The sequence below is a fragment of the Anopheles ziemanni genome, chromosome 2 (genome assembly GCF_943734765.1).
Source record: "Anopheles ziemanni chromosome 2, idAnoZiCoDA_A2_x.2, whole genome shotgun sequence".
Lineage (NCBI taxonomy): Eukaryota > Metazoa > Arthropoda > Insecta > Diptera > Culicidae > Anopheles > Anopheles ziemanni.
Window position 1 is genome coordinate 14,423,393 of NC_080705.1, and position 26,604 is coordinate 14,449,996.

The 26,604-nt window shown below is 45.6% G+C and overlaps 1 protein-coding gene across 1 annotated transcript in view; it reads right to left on the reverse strand.

The window, feature by feature from the left end:
- The window catches only part of LOC131281584 (1-phosphatidylinositol 4,5-bisphosphate phosphodiesterase classes I and II), a 62,135-nt gene that overhangs the window by 10,620 nt on the left and 24,911 nt on the right, over positions 1-26,604 (reverse strand). Inside the window, exons 2-6 of the mRNA XM_058310927.1 lie at positions 24,979-25,125; positions 19,878-20,015; positions 7,719-7,852; positions 886-1,071; positions 17-214 (exon numbers count right to left, since the gene is read on the reverse strand). Of these exons, the coding sequence (XP_058166910.1) occupies positions 17-214; positions 886-1,071; positions 7,719-7,852; positions 19,878-20,015; positions 24,979-25,125 (803 nt within the window). The remainder of the gene's footprint in view (positions 1-16; positions 215-885; positions 1,072-7,718; positions 7,853-19,877; positions 20,016-24,978; positions 25,126-26,604) is intronic.

Genomic DNA, 26,604 nt, shown 5'->3' on the forward strand with positions numbered 1-26,604 from the left:
GTGTCCGTAAACTGACCTAAGAAACCCATCGAAGCTCAACTGGCCCTTCTGGGCGTTGAACTTGTTCGGCTCGTACTCCTGGATGAGATCGCGGGCCCGGGCCGTGTTGGCGTACGGATGCAGGATTTCGTTCAACCGCGGATCGCGCTGGGTTTTGTTTAAAAAATCGACTAGCTGCGACGTGGACATGAGACGTCGCTTCGACGTACCGACTCTGTGGGATGGAGGTGACGAGCAATGGAAGGGTAAGCAATCGAGAAACAAATAAGACAATCAAATACCCTCCCACAAAAAAAAGCTTCATTCGAAGATGAATCTTTCAATCTAAACTTCTGTCATTTTTAGTTTCCTACTTGGCTTGATCCGATCGTAGCGGGATTGTTAATCAATCTTCGTTCGAATGTCGCATCCATCGATTTTCCTCGCTTTTGCGATTGCTGGCTGAAGAAAGGATTGTTCCATTTCTCTAGCCAACATTTTTCTAGGCGGCTTCGTTCGACATTCAACCATCGAGCATCGGTTACATTCGATGAATTCTTAACGACTCGAAAGGATCGTTCCCCGTTCGCGTTGGATACTCCGAAATGAATCAATCACTGTCGCACATCGAGTGAAGAGTCTTCGACTTCGTGACCCGGTGATGCGTTCGATCTTGGCCGATTACCATCTCCCTTTCGCACTTCTCGGGTGGACGGTGTGGTCTTGTCGGAACTATAATCAATATTTGTGGCTCTCGGATTCAAGAGCGTCGTATTCGTTTCGGGATAAACCGAGCTGAAGTATTCTTTACCTTCACGCTTACCCTCCTCGCTCAAATGTCACTCTGTTTACACTTCTTCCCTACCAGCTTTAACCGAACAATTGCTTCAAATTGTGCACACTTACAGCTCATCGTACACTTTCTCGACTTCAGTTCTTTGGGAAAGATTTTTGTACAGATTAAAAAAGTCCTCGAACTGGAACTTGGCCAGCGCCAGGGTATCGCCTTTCCCGGACGGCAGCCCGGACACGTCCAGCGCCTTCTCCACGCGCCGCCGGTCGTCCTTGTTGGTGGCGAACGTTTTGATGATGCTGCAAGAAAATACCAGACAGAAGAAGAAGCAGAAGAAGGGACAGACACGGGTTAGAAATAAAGATTACAGCAACGGTTAGTGGAAGATGAATATGCAAAACGGTTCCGGTTGAAGGAGTAAACGAAATTCAAAGAAAACAAAACCGGTAATCCGATCAACGTTGGCGGTTGGTTTGGTGAGCGATATTTTATTTTTCCCACCGCCTGCTGGCGTTTTCTTCTCCCAATGTTTTTTTTTTTTTTTTATTTCAGTCAACGTCACTCAGTATCCGACACATACCGCCTGGATGGTTTTGCTGGCAAGAAAAAAATTGTTATGATGGTTCAAAACTTTCACGTTAAGTTGAGTGATGGTTCCGGAACAGGTAACAAGAGAATCGTATCAAATATGTTCTCAAATGACAAGCAACAATAGACCAATGAGTTGAATGATGATCGACTGAACACTGAACAAGATATACACACTCTAACAAGCAGGAAAGAAATATATAATATCAACCAATCGTTAGCCACTAGGGTTGGTAGTTTGTTTGAGACACATTAGATTTTTTGATCGAAACCCACCCTATCGATGGATGAGCTATGGCTAGACTAAGGCACACAAGAATGAGCGTCATTGTACGATAATGAAAGTAATATATTTTCTTTCCCCAAAAATCGGTTGACTGTTTCGGAAGTAACCAATTTTGCGCCAGCTTCTACCACTCAGAGATAAGCTCGTATTGAAGGAGCACGTTTAGCGTGTGGTTCATAGTCAGTCTTTCCCGATGCCTGTGATCATCTAAACAAAGGAGGGAGGAAAAAAAAACACATCACGGCTGGTTGACGGGTGAACCTAAGTTATAACCGCTTGTTCGGCCCTCGTGGGAGCGATAACGCCACCGAAGTTGGTTTCCCATATTGCCGCTTAGCACGTAATAAACGTTACGTTACTTCAGTTGACACCTGAGTTAATAATAAGAAAAAAAAAACACAAAAAAAACACCCAGACACCCCTCCGGATGAAAGTGGATCCCGTTCGTCCCCGAAGGCTCGTGACTTCCGATAACGACCAGGCGCCTCCATTAAATGGCAGCGGCGAGCCTAGCTAAGCCGCCGCATTACAGGTGTCCGGTGTTTATTTTCGTAAAAGCTATACCGGGTATGAAACGTAATATGATTTTAGGTGCTTCCCTTTCGGTGTTTCGGAGCACGGAACACGTTTACCGCTTCGACGTAACGTTGTAACAATAGATATCGGAGGGTACGCTTTTATTTTCCAGCACCGCACTAAGTGTACCTGTTCTATCTTTAGTTCGATTTTGTTTGAGCTACCCAAGATCACAAGTGCACAACAAAAATGGTACCACCGGGACAGCGGTCCATTGCTGTGAGCCTTCGACACGACACGGTATAAATGAAACTTAGACCAAAACATGAAAAGGGCTGCACGGTTGATGTTTTGAGAGCGGACAAAATAATACAGAAATAGCCACACAATATCGGGGCGAGCTAAGAAACAACTGTTTACCCTTTCAATAGTTACTTTCTTTGTTCAGTTTGCCTCCTATCAACTTCATATACTCTCTTCTTATACACTTCAATATGTTTTTCTCGATATTTTTATATTGCCTCGATGGAAAATAAACAACAGCCCAACAACATCTGCCATTTATCACTTTCCACAACCCAATATGCTGCGAAACTCGATTTTCTTTTATGTTCTAAAACACCCGAGCCCAATAGCGTGTAGGTTGTGGAAAGACTATGGGTTACACTTGGAATAGTATAAAAATCCGGTTTGTGGGCGCGATTTTATTGTCCCCAAGGATATTTCACTGCAAAATGGAACCCATTCTGCGGTGCACGTATATCCATATTAAATATGGGCATGTCGTGAAGGGCACGACCGTCTGTGTTTATTGGGTGTGTGTGTGTGTGCTTGTGCATTTTTTTTCTGAATTTTTAGGAGGAAATCCCTAAGCAGAGGGTAATTTTTTTATGGAAATTATGTAATAGATAAAAAATGATGGCCATTGACCTACTTAACATTAGATCGTTTGTTTTCGTTCTGTTTTCTACAGAAATTCCCCCAGTGATTGATAAAGAAAGCATGCTTTGTAAACGTTCCAATTCCGTCCAATGCCAGCCGTTGATTCAATCGAAGCAAATCGCAAGGATGGTGTTAAGGAAGTGGTTAAGGTTATTACTTTTCTTACACCCCTACCGCACTCCTTCCCTCCAACCTATCCACCCTACCCAACCACAAACCGTATTCGGGCATCGATTTATGACCTCCCAAAAGCGTGCCGCTCCCTTGTGAGTAAAAATTAATGATCAGTTTGCTTCGGGATGCTTTCCGGCTGCCCTGGAAAACCGACTCTCGACCGGAGCGGTGAGAGTTTGCTTGTTCAGATTTCCCACCCCAGGCTGACCGTGGGCGCAGACCGGACTATAATTCTTTGTCATAATATGAAATTATGTAGATAAATTTATGATTCCTCCGGGCAGCAGCAGCATTCGGGGCGGACAGGTCGATTATTATTCAAGTGAGCAAACACGGCCCTGAACAAGTCATCAATTAAGCTCAAGCTTAGGTTCATTGAGCCAATAGACTTAGGTGCCGCTGTCTGGATGCCGCCGCGGTGTTTGTTTTCCTTTTATATTCGAGGCCTATAAAATTGATTCTTACATTTGTAGATATTTTCCTCGTACTAGCAATTTACGAGGTCCTCCGTGAATCAGCTTACGGTTGTAAGCGGACCACGGAACACAACTGACAGCCGAGGAAAGTATCATTTCAATTTGCATTAATGAGATTACAAGCCACCAGGCGTCTCCATCGGGCAGGAAACGAGCAAGTGGTTCTTCGGGGCTGCCGGGAAAGCAACCTTAAAAGTTATTTTTCGTTTTTATCTGAGTTTACATTTTTTTGAAGAAAATTATACCTGGCTTTTCTCTCTGCCTTTCAACGGCACTCTTTCGCCGTTCGAAATATCGTATTCATGAGGGATCCGAATATTCCTGCAAACATTAGTCCTTGTTGTCCATATTTCATGTTCCATTAGTATTATGGTCTCTAGACTTCAGACTTCAGCTCCCGATCAAGTTGTGACAATAGAGGGCACCTTAGAAAACATTCGACGTAATGCGTTGCAGTATTTTTTTTTTCTTTTCACCAAACTGACGACGTCGAGAAAAACTCATCAGCTTACAAAAATACATAATGAAATCGTCCGGTCTTCATCCCGTCCGCCACGAATATTTCATTGCCTTCTGGACCCATCCGTGTACGGATTGCCTTCCGTTGAAACCTTACCACCAACCCCGTTTATCCTGCTCATTACCACTCAGCCATTCGGCCATCAAAGTGTGTTCTTACTCATCCATTAAAATGTCCTCATTTTCCGTCTCACCAGCGCGTCATCCGGTGGTGAGGGCGCTTTAGCGCACAAAATCTTATCACCATTATGCACAACACATACCACTCACACTCATTTTCCCGCTCTCCCTCTCACTCTCTCCCTCTCTGGCTCTTCCCCCCTTCCGGTCACAAACGGGGCTAAAAATCATCATCATCACGCTCGTCATGCCACTGACCTGGGGATGCTGTAACAGCGAAATGTGTGAGGGGAGGGGGGGGGGGGGAGGGGAGGTTGTTTGGGCGTCACAAAACCAAAAAGGAAACTTTGGAAAAGGAGGGAAGCAGCCTTTGCGCACAGAAGCGTCATTTTCTCTCGCACGGATGTACCCTTGTACAGTGGAGCCTTTTTTAAGCAACTACCTGCATCGACATGGAGGGCCCAACGAACGAAAAAAAAAACGACACAACGGAACCGGACCCACAAAAAAAAAAACAAGGAAAAATGGAAAAAGATTCCATGTCGTTTAGTTTATTCGTTCGCGTTTCAGCAGCCGCAAGCTGATGATGAACGATGAGTTCGCGGCTATTTCACCCCGCACATGGCACATGGCGATAGCGATGAGAAAAAATTGGCCTTTTCTCACGTCGCTTCTTGTATTTGCGTGACTTTGCATAACTTTCTGTCAACCCGCTAAGAACCGGCCGGGCTGCCGGAGCGGTAGAATAAATACATTTGTCAGCGCTATTTTACGCTTGGTGAAAATTGCAAACCGGGGCAACGAATGAGCCCGAAGAAAAAGTGCTGCCGTTGGAAAATGGGCGATCTGGGTTGGATGTGCTAGGAAAAAAACGTAAGCCAATTCTATGGCCGAAGTAAAGGGGGCATCGAGGCAATTTAATTTTAACAATCTTAATGTGGGAGAGCAAGGTCAGGAGAATTATTCTCAGCGCACCCTTTTGATCGAATTGTGAAGATTACATCTTTGACGCTGTCAAGCCTTTTGTGATGAAACATGCTGAATTCCTGCAAGGAGTTGGAAAATTTCAAAAACTACCTACTCATCGAAAGAATTAAGGGCAGGAAGTGACCCGCGGAGCCACTGGCTATCCACACCCCAAAGTGAACGCATCTGCGGCGAAACCTGACCAACCGCGCCCAGCTCGCCAGGGCAAGGCGCGCGTTTCCTCGGCCGGAAGCCGATCGATCACCTTCGCTAATGTAATTCTCATGTTCCGGTCGAGCGAAAACCCATTTAATAACCTACTACTACCGCAGCACGCATACGAGGTGGCGGGTCCACTCGCGGCCTGATCAAACGGGCACTCGACGAACCAACCAGCTGAAACCAATTTGGTACCACAAATACCGTCTGCATACTGAACCGCAACACAAACACACACACACGGATAAACACAGCCGGGGGTCTGTCGACGGTACTATCGACAGCGCGTGAGATATAGATAATCCATCTGCCCGCTGCTCCGGGTTCCCCGTTCCAAATTTCCCGAGCAGGATTCCTCGCTGAGGTTGAGGATTCTTGCGCCCTGCGGTCATTCCTTTGTTGCCCGCTGTCATATGTTTCGTTAGACCTTTTTCTTGCCGATTTCCTGCACTTAACTGACCTTTTCTGCCTGCCTGCCACACCTCAATTCCGAGCGTATTCACAACTCCCAACCGGTGAGCCTCGAGCCGTTTTTCTGGACATCGAAAACTGATATCGATTTCCGTGCAAAAAAAAAAACCAAAGCGAACCATTAGTGGCTCGGATCGGAAAGGAACGTTCGGTGGAAGCTAGAAAACCTAGAGCCCAAGGGATAGCGGCTTTGAGTGAGGGGTTTTTGGAAAACGCACAAATTCCATCGAACATCGCAGGAAAGTAAAAAGAATTTCAACAACAAACTTTCCTTTTAACAACCAGTTTCTATTTTTCTCGTTTAACAGACCGCTTGCTTCAGCTGGAATGCATATGTTTGAAAAAACTTTTCAACAAAGGGCTCAACAAGCAAAGTTAACATGATTTCATAGTGCTTCTGCAAAATGCAGTGATACTTGCATAAGACCAGATTTTTCAATCAATATGGTTTTCGTAAACATTTCGTAAAGTCATTGTCACTATAATCTTAGTATTCTTATTATCTGCATTACATGCAAACAACATTTCAGTAGGATGCGTTATCTACATGAAAGATGATGAATTATGTAATTTATTTTACAAGTAGTAACCACATTTATGTGAGGTTCTTAATATTGCCGAGCATTAAAAAGAAAGCGTGGCGCTAGGCGCTGCGGATGCTGCTGCAGGCTGAACAGATTCCATCGTAACACGCTTTCGCCCGGGCGGCCGCATCCGCTTTCGCATTCCACTTAAGCTCCCATCACCGCACCACGCTCGAGCACTTTGGCCGCGAGCGGAAATTATGTAAATTCGTCTTCAACCAACCACAAACATTGGTGGCGCCCGGGCAGCATAAACCGCCTTTTGCCGGTTTGCTGTCGTTCGACGACGGGCGACGGCCAGATGGGAGATTTCGTTGGAAATCAAGAAGAATCGGAGCTAATTTAACAAGATAAATTAATACGCTACGGGTGAGGGGGGGGAGGGGCTTTGGGAAAATGGGCGGCTCCCGAAGCGGAAGCTATGACCGAATCCTACATTGAACGGCGATAGATATTTAAATAACGTCCCGTAGCATGTAGCCGTTCCGTTCGTTCCATCCGAAAGCATGCAACACCGCGAAAGCATAACAAAAAGCACTGGCGGGAAAACCCTCGAGCTTTCTTTCACTTTCCTCCCCCCGGGGAATGGGAAGTGAAAATCAAAACTGTAAACAAACAAACAAAATTGGTCCGCAGCACCGCAGCAGCGAATGGAAAGTGGTGTGCGATTGAGACGTGAAACGAGATGAGATAAGAAAACCTCTTCCCTTCCCATCGAAGGAGGATGGGAGGGAGCGAGGTTGGGGGCGGCGGCGGAGATTGTTCCGTAGGGATGGAAGGAAATTAAAAAATAAAAATCAAATCAAGCTTCCGCCCCAAGTGGCATGGATTTTCTTTTTTTTTTTTCTCTCTCTCTTATTGCCACACCGATGCAACAGGACGTTGGATGGAAGCAAGTTCAGTGAAGATGCGGATTTCGCAACCGCCACCGATGGGAAATGCAAATATTTCCCCCATTCCGTCCGCTTTTGCTTGCAACTCTTAATCATTTCCAGCACCACCGTTTGGTTTCCGCGCGCGGGGCCGAGTGAATGATTTTCCGTGGAGGGCGAAGGGGAGGACGTACGCGGCCAACACTAACTTACTTTTTCACCGGGATCTTGCCGGTCTTGTCGACCTGCAGACAAAGTTTGGTGTACGCCTTCTGCAGAAACATGATCGCCGGTCCGTTCAGCTGGGTCAAGTTGTATGCCATTCGGATCAGCTCGTCGCACCATAGCTGGAAAAAACCGGAAAAAACAGAGCAATAGATATAATTAATGGTGTTGGTTAGAAAAACGCGCACTCGTTGGGAAAAGTGGGTGGAAAAATAAACCAGGTTGATTAAAAAAAAGGAAAAAATGGAAAACAACATTTGAATCAAGAGTAAAATAAATAGAAAACTTAAACACGATGAAATATAAACTCTCGCCTCCAGACGTTTTGGGGGGACTGGCGGAGATTTTCGCGGACCATTTCCGTATGACGTTATCGTGAATGAAAAATGGAAACTAAAGTAACATAAACACACTCAAACACATACACATAGGCAGGCCAACCCTTTTCCCCAAGAGTTATGCGGAACGAAACTTTTAATTAGTGTCATTTTTCCATCCTTTTTGTTCCGCCGTTTTCCGCGAGAACCGCCCTCGGGTTCGTGGTTTCGATTAAGCCGTATCGTCGGGCGGATGAATCGGGGGACGGAGGGAATTAAGAACGTTCTGCGGCCTTACGCAAACGGTGCCACTGTATGTGCGTCATGGATTTGCGGTTTTTCACTGACGTCAGCAAAGGCACCGGTTCGGGTTGACCGCGTCGGGGCGTGGAGCCCATTTTCCGGCAGTCCGCACGCTTATTATGAACGGTCCTTTCTCCGGTACGGGTGGGAAAGTTAAACATGGCCGACACCGAATCGTAACCAACCAGTTCAATGGCGAATGTGATGTTTACGTCAACGAAGCCAATTGCATTTTCAGTCCATAATATTGATGTTGTCGGTTGAGCAATGGGGCGGTAAAATTATTGATTACGCTTTTCCAATCCAATTCACGAACCAATTTCTACCGGCTACAAGCTCATTATCTCTGTGTGTGTTTGGTATATGTTCAGGCGACTCTGTAAAATGGATCCAGAATCCAAAGGATAAAGTGATCATTCCAGTGTTGCATCAAATGCATTCCTTTCCGCCATATTTTAAGATTAAAATAATGCTGCAGCATGATCAAAATATATGTAGATAAGCCATTGGTTTTCTATGTGCTAACTTTTACGTCAAAACTATGGTTGGCATGAGAATGAATGAAAAATTGTTTTATTTTAGAATCTGGGTATATTTTAGCAAGATCTTCCTAAGATACATGATGTATTGAGTATAGATTTAAACATTTTCAGATTGCACTGACATTAAACTTGCTAAACACGACGTTGAAATTCAATGGAATGAAAGGCCACACATGCCACTTTCACTCGGTCACACACAGATTTCGTAGAAAGTCAATATTACGCGGAATATTTCCACCGATTTTCCCATGTGGCACATACCATACACCAGTGCACGCACGCGTCCCACAACGTCCACCGCCAATAACCCAACCGATCAGAGCAGAACCCGTCCCACCAGACATTCGCATTAACTGTATGGAAGTGCAATTTTTCATTCTCGTAACGTGTCACCTGAGTGGTTTTTCCAGCTGCAACTGTCGGAATGGCGGAGAAACCACTCCGCGGAAGGTGCCTCGGAGAACCTCGGTCATCGACAGAAGTCAAACGATGCTAAATTGTTCGACAGCACCCGGGTAGCATAAAGGTTCAGTTAAAGTGAAAAGCACCGGGTAGCGAGGCCCGCGATAGCCTAGCAAAGTGCAGGCTCACACAACGGCGAGTCGGTTCATGGACCATGTGAAAAAGGGTAGAAAAAATGGCCGCCCTTCCTACGCTGACCTACATCAATGTTTGCCTTCCCCACTCATAGCGGACGCTGCACAGCAGGGTTCTGGTCGACCCACGTTGGTTTGCTGGTCAAAAGGGAAAACGCTACAATATCGTTAAATACACACTGCAATGGCGATGTCCTTCCGGTGCAGGAAGGAAATAACGTAACGTGGTACAGGGAGATAGCACGAGTTGGAATGAAACGTAAATCGAACAGTCAGACCGTTTTGAATTGGAACAGTAGGGTTAGGGAGGACAAACTTTACACCAACTGGAAGGCAGCTTTCATTTAAAGCGAAGTGAGAGTAGAATAACGCTTCACTTCCACCAACTGGCCACGGGAAAGTAGCGGGAAAAGTTTTTCTTCCACCCACTGCACTCGACTCGCCATACTCGTCCACGTTGCTTCACATCTCCATGTAGCCGCCGGCCATCCCGGAAAACTATCTACGTCCACCTGCCATTAGATATGCTAGCAAACATGCGGGCGGAATATGCGAAATGTTTACTCCGGCTATGTAGCATCAAGCGGGACGGTTCTCACCGGAAAATCCACCCGGCACACGCTTTATGAGTGACGCAGCAGGGGGTTGTTAGCCGAGATAGGGACGACCGGCATCCACGATCCGGTGTTTTATCTCAGGAAGTAGCAACTTTCCAATCGAATTAAAATACCGTCGTACCGGAAAATGACCGTTTCCAGATCCCCTTCGGGCGGGCGCTCGAAGGGATGTTCCTACGCTCAACTAAACTAAATTAATATTCATGGTTCGTTTTGAAGGATAGTTGAATCTCTTACAATGTATGGTCCTGTGGAGAGAGCAAACAATTATGATTACTTTATAAAATCTTACCACGCAGGATTTTTTACGTAAAACACTTTTACTTTCTCTTTGAAGTTTGTGGTAACTAAGCAAAACTAAACTAAACTGTTCTTGTAACTTATGCCTTTGAACCTACGTCCGGCAGAAACAAAACGCTCTACGCATTATAATTAAATCCTGTGTTTTTCTTCTGCCTACATATCCATTAGCCCACATAATACGGCACTCAGGAAACGGCCTTAAATAGGTTCACATTCGATCAACGAGCCTGATTACATCCTTTCTCTGGTGCATTGTTGATGGAACACCGTGCGTTGCACGGCCCGACCGTGCTTATCTTGCGTCGACAAGCGTCGTAAATAGGGTTATAAATATCCAATTAGAAATCCCTCTTCGCAACGCTTCAGCACCACACAGCACATGGAAAAAACACGCACTCCATCCTGCTGGCTGACAAAAGGTAGCTCTAATGGATCCTGTTAGCCTGCAATTGCAAACCCAAAGCGTTTAAATGAGTTCACCCGTTCTGCTGGATTGCATGCCAAAGGATGTGCCTTCAAGAAGAAAGTTCCGTTAAAGACTATTATGTAAGAGAATGGGTTTCCCAGGCTGAGCCCGGTGTGTTTTTAGTGAGAATTTCCATCGGACCTATCGGAGGCCGGCTGCTTGTGCAGCCGACTCGGTTCACCGGAGCGTGCACACCGTTCGCCTGCGTAAGAAGACGCATGTTTTCGATTCCAACGGATGGATCTGACGAGTCCCCATGCAGGGCCCACGAATATGAGGCCTCCTCCCCGGAAAATGCCTACCCTGCACGCTATCGTGCGCCTCGGGCGCGTATGCCCTCAGGGGTCTGGTGCTACCATCCGACGCTGTTGCTTCTGCAACTGACAGGCCGGCTGCCAGATAGCACTAGAGCAAGCTGGCTCACTGGCCGCCATTTTGAAACGCGTCCTCATCATCACCACGCGACCCGTGGGATGCCGTCAAACATCGCTCGCTTGAGGGAACACCATTTTCCACCGGAACGAACAAAATGAACACAATCCCGGCGGGGACATCCGATCCTTTTTCTCTCCCGCCCGAAGCTTTTGAAATCTACCCGTCGTTTCAGGTGACGTTGGCTTTGTTGGACACACCGATAGGGGGGGGGGGGGGGGAACGAACGACGAAACAACGACACCATCCAGACGCGCTGATTAAACGGTAGATCCTACGCAACCGTCGGCGAACCTTGAACCTGTCAGCCTCAACATGGCTTTGTCATATCCAATAGCATGTGTTTTCACACAAAATCGCATGCACCTGCGAATACCAGGCCGTGATTGAAAAAAGTTCACCACACATTCGTTTCCCATCACTATCAACGTTGATTTGGCATTACTGAATACGCTGGGAAAAGTATAAACAAGATGGCAATATATTTAAAATTAATTGTAATTATATTTAATTTGCTAATTGCTGCATGAACGAGCACAGCTTCCCTCTCACAATAAAACCCGGTTAACATGAAAACACTTAGAGGAGAGTTAATTATCCACCGTGTTCTTGTTACCCTTTTATCCACAGCATTATCCTTCGCCGCGAACGGTTCCACGATCGATACTCAAAGACTAATTTCAAGAGTGAAATTAAGCAGCGAAATTACAAAAATTATTCCCCAGACGAGATAGCAGGAGTTCCAACTTCGAGATCATCCGTGCACACTCGCACACTTAAGCTGTTGCTATCCGAATGTGATACCGCTGCCGTTTCGATTGTGACCGAAAAAAAAAACATCTCGAAACATATCTTCTCCCTCGATGCCGTCGACGCAGACACCGAAACTTTCCACCAAGGGCAGAGATAAACATTAAATTAATTATTTAACTTTCTTCATTTATCATCTTTCGAGATGGTTTCGCTCCGCTTGGGCCAACCAAGGGGCGGCGGGTGGTGGCGGCGGTGCCATGGAAAGCAATCCGAAACAAGAAAGCCAGCCCTCCATTTCGAAACAACACAGGCTACTTTGCATAATGTAGTGCCTTGTCGCGGGGTCTCGGAAGTCAGCAGGGCATAACATTCACGCGAAGTTCTGGTAGTGCGCGCGGTGCGAAAGGTGCCATTTATGACAAACTACTACACCATTAATGTTGAACATTTATTACCGCAATTAATCCTTTCCTGAAATGTGTCCATTAGGGTAACTCGTGGTAAAACAGCCATTTCACCGGAGAGCATTATGACTTTTATTTTAACGCTGGCATGCTCGAGCATGTGGCCAAAAATATTCATTGGACAGCGAAAAGTTTACTTCCGTCGTTGAGTGTACCTTCCGTCCAAAACCAAACTGCTTCCAGTGTCCGGCCCCGTTTTCAAGCCGCATCTATAATGTAGTATCTAATGAAAATGAATCGAGTACGAGCTGTGACCTTTCTGTGCAGGAGAACATTAGCTGGTTGCGTTCGGTAGCACTCATAATAACATCCATTCCCGAAACGCATTTGTAACGCTTCTGTAATTGCTACAATCATGTCGGTCTCGGTAAATCTTTTTTCCTTTGTTTAACATTCCTACTAAGACAATCAACCCCCGGGTGAATGTCAACTCGTGGTTCGTCAAATTGTGAAATTATTTCGAAAAACATGGCTCCCTTTTTTTTTGGGGCGAAAACCATAACCGCGCACAAGCGTTGGCTAGGGAATATATATTATTCAACCGATGGAAATTGTTTCGGAGAAGAACAATAAATATTACACAACCGCCCGCCTTTGAGGCACGGGCTCGGGAAACGGGTGACTCGTTTCACTTCTCATTAACTCTGCATGAAATTGAATTATGGCCGGAGAGAGTCTCGAACCGTCACGCCGAGACCGAACGCCTGTCATGATAACTGCGATGACTTGTTTGGGGGTTTTCCACCTACGCAAATATCGACGCAAAGTAATGACATACCCCGAAGGTGCGTTGTACCCTTTGCTCAACTTTCTTCGATTGAAAAGTAGCGGTGTTTGTTCTTTGAAATTATGGGTAGGGCTAAACCATTCTCGTCACGAATGCGTATCGATTGTTCGTCCTGTCATGAAAAATCATTTTTTTTAGCAGCCCTTTGCCTTACATTTCCTTCGATCAGATTATTCCTTATTGAAAGCAATCACTTTACTACTAAATGCGTTCCACTCGTCACCACAAACCACATACCTGATTCGTCTGAAAATGATCATGATTATCGTATTTATGTTTTCCTCCATCGAACTGCACGCTAAAATCACAACACGTCCCCCAGTCAACACCATGGACTTGGACGGCTCTTATTCAATCGAGTGCGGTCCATCATCACGTACCATCTTCTTTCCGAAGCAATTCAACAGCAATCGCTTCCGATTCCATTACGTGACAAAGTCATCTAAACATTAGCAACCGGTTCATTGTCCGGTAGTAATTACAAATGGGACCCGTCACAAGCCGGCGCACAAACAATCTGTCTGGCGTGTAATTATGTTAGATTAAGCGTTATAGACAACCATCGAATTTGTTCTGCTCTGGTCCAACGTTCGAGGGCATTCGAGTACAAATTGTGCCCGATTACCGGGTTCTACAAACTATGTACATTTTTGTACCATTGTTATGGTTTAAAAAAAGTACTTCCGAGCGATGATTTACTATTCGAGTACATTGCCACGATCTATGGCAGCAATAGACAGTTCATTTCAGACGATCAAACTGCTAGTGCATCCACAAAACGGTCACAAGCCGACATCGAGCGACTGTTACCATCCATGACCCCGGATAATCATTTACGATGATTCATTACTCTTCGTCATGTTCATCATCCTTCTCGTAATCAACATAGAACCACTTCAGGCGGCAAATCACCGTCCAGGGCGGCGGGTATCCTTCGTTGAACCTTCGACCCGAACGAGCACAACCCTCTCCCTCGGTTTGTGGCCCGGGGGCAAACATTGCTGCCAGACATTCGGTCCGTCTAATAAAATGACGTTTATGCGACCCATCACAGTCGGAAACGACGTACGAGGACAATTGGTCCGAAGGGGGGGGTGGCTGGTCTGTGTCAGGGAACCGCTTGGGGCTGGGTTCCGATTCGAGGTTTCGTCTTATGGTCCACAGTACGTCGGTACGAGTGAATAAGCGAACGGGCCGGGAAACACGGGTGCACGAATGAATAACTCGACGCTCGTCCCAACATGAAGTGCATGGCAGGAGGTGGAAGCGAAAGGAAATAAAAAGGACAGATCCCCAAGGGATAAACATTCCAATGAAAATAATGTTTTGCTGTAGCTGCACACGAAAATACAACACCGTCTCGGAAGCGACTCGTGAAGGCGGAACGTATGGCTTCCCGAATGTTTCGCAAAAAAAACAAGTTAAAGTACACACGTGATGCTTCTTAACCGGTCTCGTCGTTCCGAAAGAAGCAAAACTCCAACGGTAAAACAAAAATACCTAAGGCCTGGATGGAAAAGCACAGCAAAAACAAAAGCCAGGGAACAAACAACCAGCCCGAGATCATCGCGTGCCCAGGGTCTGACTTGTTTACAGCAAATGGGGCCGATTTTGGACAGCCTTTTCGTGCACTTTCGTGCCCCAATTCGCTGTTATTTGTGCTTTGTTCTTGTGCGACTCTTAATTTTAGCAAAACACACCGTTCTTTTCTTCGTGCCGCAAGGCTTGGCCGATCTTTCACTCGGAGATTCTTTTCGAAAGGTGTACATTAACGAAGCCAAGGAAACTAAACACCTGTTTACTGTTATTTCACTTGCGAAAAATTCTTTGAACAAAAAAGAGTTTTCTCTGAATATGTATCGAACGGAAAAGTAATGAAAATATTCGTGTAGATCATATTGCTTTTGCTATTTTAGCTATTACAGTGGAAAAACATAAAAGAGTAGAGTTGTGTAAATATGATTCAGATTAATGAATCTGAATGAATCTCTGCCTTTCGTCTTTCGTTGAGAGATTCATGAATCCCAAACACACACCAAATGATAAAAAGTCACCGGCCAAAAATGGGTTGAGGGACCCCTGTTTTTTTTTTTGGTCGCATTATCCACGCCTATGAAAGAATCGGGAAGATTCATGATAGATCCATGAAAGATTCATGAAGATTCATGAAGGTTTCGAAAGATTCATGAAGCTTTGAAGATTCATGAATCCCTCCGAATGAATTCTAGGTGAAAGATGCATATGAATGAATCTCGTCAAAAGATTCATTAAGCACAACACTATAAAAGAGTCTCATTCTAACACATGTTTTCACATTGAGTCAAACTGCTTTATCAAATTATACCGAGGAACAACTTTGCTCATTTCGAAACCATTCTCATTTTAGAACGTCATACAAGCCGGATGTGTGTTCGGATTTAATAGTCGTTTGTTGCCCGCTGGTGCTATGCCGGAACATTAGCTACTGACGTCCATCCAGGGTGTCGGTAGAATTTTTCCCAAAAGACCACGACAATATTCTCAGCATCGTCGGTCGTCATCGTTTTTTTTCTCTTTTTCCCTCCGCGCGCTATGCTCAACAGCCCATCGATCATCGACGCTTCCGTTCGTCAGCGATCCCTTGGGATTTGTGCGAAACATATCTGACAACCATAAACCGTAACGAGCTCCGTGCGGCCAAACGGACCAAAAATGGGAAAGAATAGAAAAAAAACATTATCGCCTAGAAAAGAGACCATCCGAAAGGTCGCCCCGCCGGAGCTCCTTTCATGCTAGGCAGGAAGCGGTGAGCACTGAAAGCATTATCAGACGCAACGGCAACAGGATGGCTGTCGGAAATGTTTTGTCCTTGCTGGCCAGCCAACTCTCACACACACACACACGTACACAAGCGATAAAAAGGACCACACGGTTCGGCCTCGGTTCGAGAAGACGAATGGCCACTAGCAGAAGCATACGCCGGAAATCCCTTTGCTACCCGAAGCGCCATATTTCTGCAGCCCGACCCTGTCCGACCCCCCGGCGGAGTTCCATTCCATGTCAGGGTCGTTAGAAAATTCACGGCCACGTCTGGCCACTAGCTTGTTTCGCGCGGGCAGCCCGCGGCAATCGGGACGAAAATGACCCGCTGTGACACTGTGATTGAATCGTAAAAAGGAGCTTATATTGTTTATCGTCCACACTGGACACAGGACTTCCGAACGGGCCACTCCTCAGGACGGTCCTCGATGGTTTCGGTTTTGCGGGCGCGAGCGGGCGTCGGCGTAATCAACACAAAGATTGCCTTCATCTTTTTTTTCTGCTTCTCCATCTTCAGCCTTTCGCTGTACCCTCGGTTCGCGGAACCGTGCTGGAAAATATCCTCAGGGCGGAGTATTCCCCCCCCCCCCCCCACCATTCGACACCGGCAAAGGCAACGAAATCGATGGCGAATCGACGGCCATCGTCGTCGTCGTCGGGATCATCGGACAGTGGGTGATCAATTGACGGGTTACTTATTCTGCTCCTTAGGACATCGGACAGGAAGGGCAAAATAAAAACGAAGCAAAAGGTCAACGATGTTGAGCGTAAATTATGCCTGCGAGCAAATCAGCGAAATGATCGATTCGACGGCGTTGTTTATTTCCTCGACGATTGGATGCAATTGAAATTTAATTCCATCTTGTTGTTTACTACATTGTGTGAAACAGAGATGACTGACAGACTGATGTTTTGATGAGACGGGTTGAATGATAGGGAGATTTTGTATGCTAATATCCTTCACGTTTATCATAATTTCTTTTCCATTGGCATATTTTACCAACGAATTCCTAACTATTGTGCTCTTGGGAAAAGTGGAAATTAATTAAATGTTATCCTTCCTATTCATTTCCACTGTTGCATACAATCATTGTCTTTATAATTCCCTAGAAATCTTTTATGGTGTTGCATAAGATCGGTTGGCACTAAGTGCCGGATTTATTTATTATCATTCGAGCTTGCAGATCCTTTTCACGCTCATTTTGTGCTTCAGTGGAATGAACAATTCTCAAGAGGCGGTTCGGTTCGGTGGCGGACTGAAGGATCCCTTTTCTACCGAACCGTTTCTCGCCATCGTACTTCAGAAGGTTCGTCCTATTCGTGTATTTCTTTGCGAACAAGCAATGCAACACATCATGGAGTTAAAAAGTGTTTTGAAGTGTTACGAAAGGATCAATGGCTTCGAGAGCAATCGTAATATCGTGTGTATAAGGTGACGGTAAGCCGTGATACGTTCTTTACGAAGCAACCACACTTCAAACAGTTGTTCTGAGAAACTTGTAACTATTACTTTCAATCCAAGCCCAACTGTGCCTCCCACAGGGAATGTAAATGCGTAAAGTTTTTACATTCCTTTGATTCGGATACAACTTCTTGTCCGAACAATAACAAACCCTACGGAAACGAGAGTGTTCGATTAGGCGGGCAATACCTTGGAGGTTGGGTTCGAAGTTGGGAAAAGTTTACGCCGGCCAGCCTGGAAAAAGCAACTAAGCCTCACACCCGAAACTTTTCCTACCTCCTTCCAAGCGCTGCCCTCAAGGGCCATCAAACTGTCGTTACCTGTCAACGGGGAGCGTGGGCCTTGTAAAACCTAGGATTTGGCGAATATTTCCATTAAAAAGAATCTGATCACCCGAAAAGTTATGGGGAGTAATCTTTGTCAAAGGCGTAGCATTTGTGCCGCCCCTATGATGAAAGATTTCGATCGATAGAAGCATAATTTTGACCATTCTGGTCGCGGTCGCGGTAAGGACAAACGCGAAAAAGGGAGGAGTGTAAAAGTTTTTCTTTCGGTCAACACCGTCTTCCGCTTGATTGGAGCCAGTTTTGAGGCAAACAGTTGGAGTGGATAGCAGCACTTTCCATAAGCTAAGCTGGAGTGCAAGAAAAGCCTAAAAACCATAACTCAAGCGAGTCGCACCAATTCTCTACACCTGCCTTAAGGTGAAAATTGTCCTTTTAGAGACGCGTTACCTGCTCATAGAGCTTTTGGACACGGTGCCCAATAAACCGTCCCAAACATAAACTTTTTCCTAACTCCTTAGAAATAAATAATGAGCGTGCGAAAACCGTCCGTACCGCAAAAAAGCGAACCGAATCGTTTGTGGTGTAAAGGGCACTTGCCGACATCTATAATCGTGCTCAATTTTTCAACGGAACCGTTTGTCGTTCTGCGGTGCTTGCTTGTCCTTCCTTCGGCGCTAAAAGATTCGCCGAACCCGATCAGCAGCTTACAGGGTGGAATTATAGTGATGATGGTGATGATTGGAACAGAATGTTTGAACGATGAGGTTGGGAAAAAGGACAAAAGAGCCCTCGTTCTGTATTCGATCAATAATTGAAATAAATTGAAGGGTGTCCCAACGGTACCTGGGTTCAACGCGAGTGATGGAGGTAAGCCTGGTGGGTTACCTCGCGCATGGCGTGGAAAAGTCACATCGAAATACCGGAAACGTAAATGTGCCTCCGGCGTGCCACAACACAACCCCCAACATCATCGCTCTTGGGAACACCTGCACGTCCCGTAGCTATGCAGACTACTTCCGGTGCGGAGCGGTAACTGACACCGTGACAAAACTTGGACTCCCAGCGTTCCTCTGTGGGCGCCTTTTTTGCCACTTAGCGTGGCAGAATCAATTGCGACCCATATACCACTCGGGCCAGCCGTTCATTTTCGTTTTCATGAGACAAGCGAAACGGACTTCCGCTTCCGGCAAAAAGTCAGCGATAGGCCGCATGGCAAATGGCGGTCCCAACGAACTGGTATTCCTGGCACCTTTTTTTCCCAGCGCAAATGATTTGGTGAAACATGGAAAAGAAGGAAAGAGAGAACGAAGGAAATCCTGCCGTCAAACAGAACCCACCACCGCGGCGAGTAAAAGCGGGAGCGGAAAATGAAAACGATCATGAATATTGAATCCACGAATGTCATCAATTTTCGTCGAGCCATTTCTTTTGCCAGGCCCGCGGGCAGCGAATGGAAATAACCGCTATCGGGATTGTTTTGTTTCACTTTTGAAGTTAAACTTTGTCGACCCTTTGGGGCCAAAAAAAAAAAGAAAAAGGAAGCTCGTTGAAATTCAACGTAGCGCCTGCAGTGCATCCACAACAAGTTGTATATTATTTTCGGTTCGCTTTAAAGGACATTCGAATGGCGGGGACGAATTTTCAGTTCACCGCTTTTCTTCGGCGCTAGTACAAAAATTTAGCTTTTACCCCAGCTAGCGTACACTTTTCCAGCCGCCATCGCAAGAGGGTCCTTGGAAATGGATCCTTATTGCTGCTTGTGTGTCGGTATAAAGCGGACGAATTAGCATGGGAAATACGATCGCAATTCACAAAAGTCTGAGCGGGGGATCGTTAATATTCAATTCCCGATGCCGAACCGCAGGGACGAAACAATTACTGGTCTATTGAAAGTTTATCCATGAAACGCAATACACTACGCCACCATTAGGACACCTTTTCACCAAGCTCCCTCCTTCAGCGCACAGGGAATAGCGGATTGGTTTTTTCACATCCATTCGACGGAAAAGCGGTACTTACCCGAGCGATCTCCTTTCGTGTGCAGCAAAAGTTGATGAAATTGACGTTCACAAAGTCGGCACCGTAGCACACGGTGACCGTTTTCTCCTCGAGCGTGTCCTGGGAGCCCATCGTCACAATTTGCCGCAGTTTAATATCCTGTGTGGAATGGGAAAAACCGTATGCAATGAAATTAATACCGAGTTAATTGGCCGATCATCAAATATAGTTCGATGGTAATCATTCGCGACGCAGCTCTTTTAATAGGTTGCCCCGCATCGACAGAGTATCCTTTTTCGTCCCACTTGAAGACGAAGAGGTTTTGATATGACAAAGGTTTCCATACGGGTGGTTCGCCGTTCTTACACATATGAAGAGGCATCAGATAACCGAACTCAATTTGAATTTGTTCGAGATAGATAAAATTGAAATGAATGTTGAAATTGGATAATTAGCTCAACCCGTGGAAAACTACTGGATCTGACAGATGACGAAATGAATTAGTTGGTGCGATAGAAAAGCACACAACAGTTAGTAAGGGTTCGAAATTTAATCGTATCCTTCCATTGCCCAATCCGCAGCCTAGCCTAGGTACGTAAATTGTTATCGAAAAGGCAATCTAGTGAAGTTTTCACAAAATACGACTTCATTAGCGGGTCTGTTCTTCTGTTTCGGGTCGACCTTATGCGACGGAAAACGTTTCTATGCAAACAGCACCCCGCCCGAGAAAACCCCGAAGAAGCTCTCTACCCGAACCGGTTTCGTTTTGTGTCAACAAAGTCTGCAAACTCCGTAAGGATAGCGGTCTTGCACACCAGTGCCAGTGCCCTTAACTTTCGTGACAAAGTGTTTCGAAACGTTCATACCGTGCGACAAACAACACTGTTGTCGCTCGAGCAAATACGGTGCGCTCAATATTACATCGGTAACTTGATTTAAGCAACTCAATAAAGTAAACATAAACTCAAACATGCATGCGCACGAGTTACCCCATGCAGATTTCCACCAAGAGCTAGGGGGTACTATCCTTCTTCCATGTTGAAACAAGTTTTTTCCCTTCCAACCAATACCAAAGGACCAGTTTCGCTTTCATTCTTTTCCCATACTTCAAAGGCACAACAGTAGTTCGATGAAGCCATCTTACTTGTATCATCCGGTTCTCCAAGGGATGGGCCGCCCCGAAGGCAACGGGAAAATACTGACAATCAGATCAGACCACCCTTTTGGGCGTTTTTTTTTCGAACATTCGTTCGTTTTCCACCTGTCGTCGCCGACTTTGATCGATCAATTTTACCGAAGGGAGCAGGTTTTTGGTTTCTTTTCACCGAACGAACTTTTTCCACCCCGTGCTGCGACATCCGATCGAGGTGCCGTAGCACTTTGCCCTGTTCACCCCACCTCCCCACCCCCAGCGGGGGGAGGTATTCGTTTTTTGGCAGTAAATGAAATATGATACACCGAGCAGCGAAGTAAGTGAGTGTGTGCTCGAGAACGAACTTTCCTTTTTCTTCTGCGACGGAAGCGAAGATGCGACCGAGAAACACTAACGCACATGGCGACGGAAAAGCTACAAAGTGCTGTTTCCCCGATGTCTTGGGAACGTTCATCAGTGAGATATTGAAGGGTAAAAAAGAGGTGTAAACGTCCCAAAAGAAAATGGAAAGCGAAACGAATGTGTACATGAAAAAGAAAAGTCTTCCATTCATGCCAGCTTCGAGCTGGGGCAAAATCCTACATCAACGATTGGGAAACCTGTCACACGGATACAATTTTATCAATTTGTTCACATAACGCTGCAAACCAAGCGCATTTGGCATCCTCTCAGGTACGCTCGAACATGCCAGTCAAGGAAGGAATTTCCCAACGAACGGTAAAGTTGGTAGAACGGAAGGGTTCCCTATAAATTTATGCCCCACACTCTTGCGTTAGAAAATCCGACAACGACCTGGTTGAGTTGTGTGTGTGTGTGTCTGTGTGTGTATGTTGTTGCGCCTTCTAGAATCCTAAACATCATTAGGCGGGAAAGCTTACTTTGCTAAACGGTTCCCTTGCCCTACACAAGGACGAAACACTTGCGTACCCTTTTCCTCGATGTAGGGTGTTTTTTATCAGTTCACGGTGATTTACGAAGAGTTTGTTCTCGTGAATGGGAAAAAATTTGCATGCGGTCGCATAAATCAAACCGAAGAACAATTGAAAATTTCAAGATGCTCCTTTTTTAGCCGGCGGGGTAAACCAAATTTATCATTTTTCTCTTTTTTAAGCTTCTTCTTTATTGGGCTTTTGTTATTCAAGCCCTTCAAGATTTGATTAATTGATTGATAAATTAATTTAAATAGAGAGTCAAGAAAGGTTGATTGTTTACAAAACTGAAAATCGATAATTATAACTTTTAATGCTCGTCTTTTGTATCTTTAAAAAATACCCACTAATAACAGAAAACCATTATAACTTTAAGGAACACTTCCCTATTTTATCTCAATCATAATTATGATGCAACCGCTTCTGCGACCTTTTTAACTCTTTTTACGTCCACGCCCTTCTCCTTCCGCACCCTGTGTTTTATTTATTCCTTAAATTAAACCAAACCTGAAGTTTCGTGATAAAATCGTCACCTGGTGTGATAAGGCTGCGGAGCCAAATAAGACACAGGCACGTGAAATGATGTTATCTTTCTTACGCCACTTTTCCATGGGTTTTAAGGGGACAACAGCTAACTTTGAACGAACCTCTCTCTCTCGGCTCATGGTGATGGAAACAACAATAAAACTGTAGCGAGCAAAATTGAAAGGTGTACAGAGAGAGAGAAAAGTAACATTATACAGCGACCGGGACACGTTGGAAAAGGGTAGCGGAAAAGCATATCTTATCAAACACCGGCGCCCCAATCTATTAAGCTAATCAAAGCCCTGAAGAATCTCAAAGGATTAAGGTCCAAAGGATGGCACAAATGAAAGGATTTTTAACGAATATGAACCTCCGGCGGGTTAACCGCCGCGTCGGTGGTACTTCCTTCTGGGCGTCCCTTCATGAACGACCAACGTTCGTAACGTTTCAGGATGGGGTCATCCAAAAAAAAGGACGCTTCACGCACTCCGCTGGGACATTTCCGAAACGGTGCGCGAAGCTGTAAATGAACGGTCCCTCTCCCCAGAAGTGGTTCCCCCAGAAATCACCGGGGGGGAAATAAAACACCAACACCACCATGAGAGCGGCTGCAGGTGGTGTCTCATCATCTTCCGTTACCAGAAAATCCGGGCGGCCGTTAGTCTTTGCAAAGCTTATGAACGAATGTTCATCCTCAACGCAATCATCGCCAGGATCATCACAGCAGAGACGATGCCGTCGACCATGAAGTTAACAACATCGTTGCACCGTCGGACACACTCGTAAGCCGCCAAAGCAATCTTCAACATCATGGCTCTCTCTCTCTCTCTTGAGGGTTCGGTGGTGCGAAAACCGGGGAGAAGAGTGTAAAAAGGTAAGCTTTTCATTTGGGGTTTCCTAACTGGGTTTTCATTTCCCCCCCCCCCCCCCCCCCCCCATTTTCAACGTCACGATTCGCTGCCCAATGAAAATCACTCCACCCTTATCAAAAAACGCAACTTAACACAAGCTATTCTCGTTATCTTCCACACCTCCTGGTGGTCCTTCCGCCTGGTACTGCTCTCCAAAACTTCGGCCAAGCCCATGCAAGCGGCCACAGCCAGGATCTGCGCCGTGGGTAAAGGGCACGACTGCTGATAACGATTTCGTTCCCGTGCCGCCTCAAACCGTCCGTGTATAATGTAATGTAGGTGTCTGGTTGTAAAAATGGAATATAAAGTACGGCAGTTAAATTTAATTGGATCAGAATGATGATGTACGCTGTGGGGGAAAAAACGACGGTACGAATTCCGTCCCCGAGGGGGGGTGGAAGAATCAACAAACCGGGAGAAAACCAGGCGAACACCAACCGCGACGAGAGGCTACTGAGCGGCTAGCGAGGCCGGATGTAGGGCTAAACGTTGAATGATCGCATAATTAATTCGAGCCTATTTAGCCGGCCATCCTCGGCCGAAAAATAAGTGTACCACCCTTAGAGCACACTCGAGACTCATTACGAGGTGAAGTGAAGCGGAGTAAACGGTGTCGAAATAGAAGAAAAAAGGAGTTTCCCGCAGCTTCACCTTCGTAAACTATCGTTGGGATCCAGTGTGGCGTAAAAGGATGACCAACAAATTTCCTTCGTCAACACCGTAGAAGTTGACTTGATTTCAGGCGGACGCTTTCCATGTTTAATTTGTCCTTTCTGCATCGGTTCGAAGTGTTGGAGGTAAAATTTGATTAAGTTAATTAGTCTCTACTTCCGTCCTACGCAGATCAACACTTTCTAACGTAATTTAAATATTTTTCAACATCACACAGAGGAATCCATTTTATTTAATAATAAATATTTCTAAGGGTTTCAGCTAACTTACAAGGAAACATAGCTTGGGTCGCATTACCAAAATAAACCGACCGTCGGTGGGAAATTGTCATAAAAACCCACGTAAAGTATCGCATCCCCTTAGGGACCGGCCGGATCGAAGGCCGAGGAATCTTGACATTTACCATAAATTATTGCCGAACCGGTAAAAAGGCGTGGGAATGATTTCGCGACTTTTCCGTTCGCTGCTGAAGCACCGGCAGCGTCCTCCTACGCCTCCTGGAAGATGGCGGAAGTTATTGAAATTTATGGCCAACGCGTGAGCGAGTGGTTGGGATTGGCACTATTTACTTGCACAAGGCATGCGGTTGTGATTGGCGCCCGAACTACAGCGATTATCGTTTACGAAACCAATTTACGCAATCGATGAAGCAGAATAAAAGAGAGTAAGGGGGTGTAACTTTCTCGAAACATTGGGATAAAAGTTGGAATTAACAGTTTAATTGCTTTGAAAGCGGGAAAAAGGGAAATGGAACTAGGGAAAGTTCGCAGGCTAATCGTGCTACGAATTACATAATATTGCAGCACATTGCACAATATCTGACATCTTCCCGTGGAATAACCACGACGCTTTTCTTGTCCGTCGGAACGAAGCACCCTTTCAGGACAGAAATGGAAGTAGGGCCCTATCAAGGCACACTTAGCAAAACTTACCCTCGGCTTTTTGGCATACTGTCCGGTCCGGACGTCACGAATGGTGGCGATGTCTAGCATGTCCATCTCGTGGTTCTGATCGACCCAGTAGAGAAAGAAGCCCTTGACGTCCACGCGCAGTGTTACTGGTGTGCCGATACACGAATCCTGAAAATAGATCGCGACGAAAGGGAAAAAGAGATAGAAAAACGTAAGAAGAAAGAAGAAACACGCACATCCAATACCGCTCTGACTGCTATCAGGCGCAAAAAAGCCGATACCGAGCACAACTCTCGCCGAGAGTTTATTTTATCGGAGCTTTTTTAAGGGATTTCCCCCTAACTGTTCCCTTCCCTCTCGCAGGGGTTTTTTTTTATCGGTTGCGAGTTTTTACAGAACAAAAACAGAACGGACGAAAGCCACACTCACGGGTCAGCAGCGCACTGGCTAAAATTATCGCTAAAAGCTTTTCGCAATAACCTCCCCATTTTCACCGTTCGAACCCGAGGGCACACCCCGAGCCGTGGACGGCGGCCAATTTGGCCCTGCAATCCAATTAGGTGGACGTTGACCACTTTGGCCACGGGTTGGCGAAAGCGCGCCGAGTCTTGATTTTACCATTTGCATGCAGTGCACGAATGCGAGAATCCTTTTGCGATCATAAGGGATGAGAAGTCGTAGATGAGGAAAATGGGTCGCTTTTTTGGGGAATCGGGAAGGAAGCAGGAGGCCGTCTCAAATCCACCAATCGCATAATTTTCAATCCCAAAACAATCACCTTAATGTGTCCAGGGCAAAAGTGTGACAACTTTCTCGCACCAATTAAATACAAATATCTTTGCAACTCGTTGCTAAAAACGTTTCTAAATAAACTAAAAGAGAAAGGATCTGAATTTAGGATTTATAAACTTCCATAAAATTTGAGCTTTTTCCAGTTTAGAACGTTGTTACTACTAGTTTCACAACTTTCCAGTGGATTAAGATCGTATTAGTGTGGACTAATAACATTAAAGCCGAATAATTCATGAAAACGGTGAGGAAATAAAAATAGTACCACTTTGGTTTTTTGTTCAGCAATTGAAGATATTTCAAAAACTAAGAATTTTTAAGATATTAGTAGTTAGTATGGAACCCAAACTATGGAAATTAAATTTTATTAGTCGTGTGTTCTTTAATTTTCCAAGTCATTTAGAAGACATGGGTCAGGAACAGCATCGCTTCGTTAAAACCGAGCCAAACATCAAAACTGACCATGATATAGCCCTCTGTTCCCTGAAACTCGGTTTTAAAACATTTAAAAACAACGTTTCTTAAGAGAAAAGTGGTTACTTAAGCTTTAAAAGTTAACTCTATCATATCCAGCAAACCATGCCCGGAACAAACAGCCCTAGCTTTATCGATCCTCTCCTAACCACATGCCACCGGCCAAGATAGTAACAACGGGGTCAACTCCCCCACCGCCCGGCACGATAAGCGTCGCCCGGGGCTTTTTCGTACGACTTCCGGCCGGAGGAAATGGCCACAGAAAAGCGGAACCAAACGTGGTCGTCGAGCCGGCCCTCAAGACCCCAATACCCACGGGCCGGCGGCCAACGGAATATAACTAGTTGGCGTAAGCACTCGCTCTTTGGTCGTTAATGGCTTATC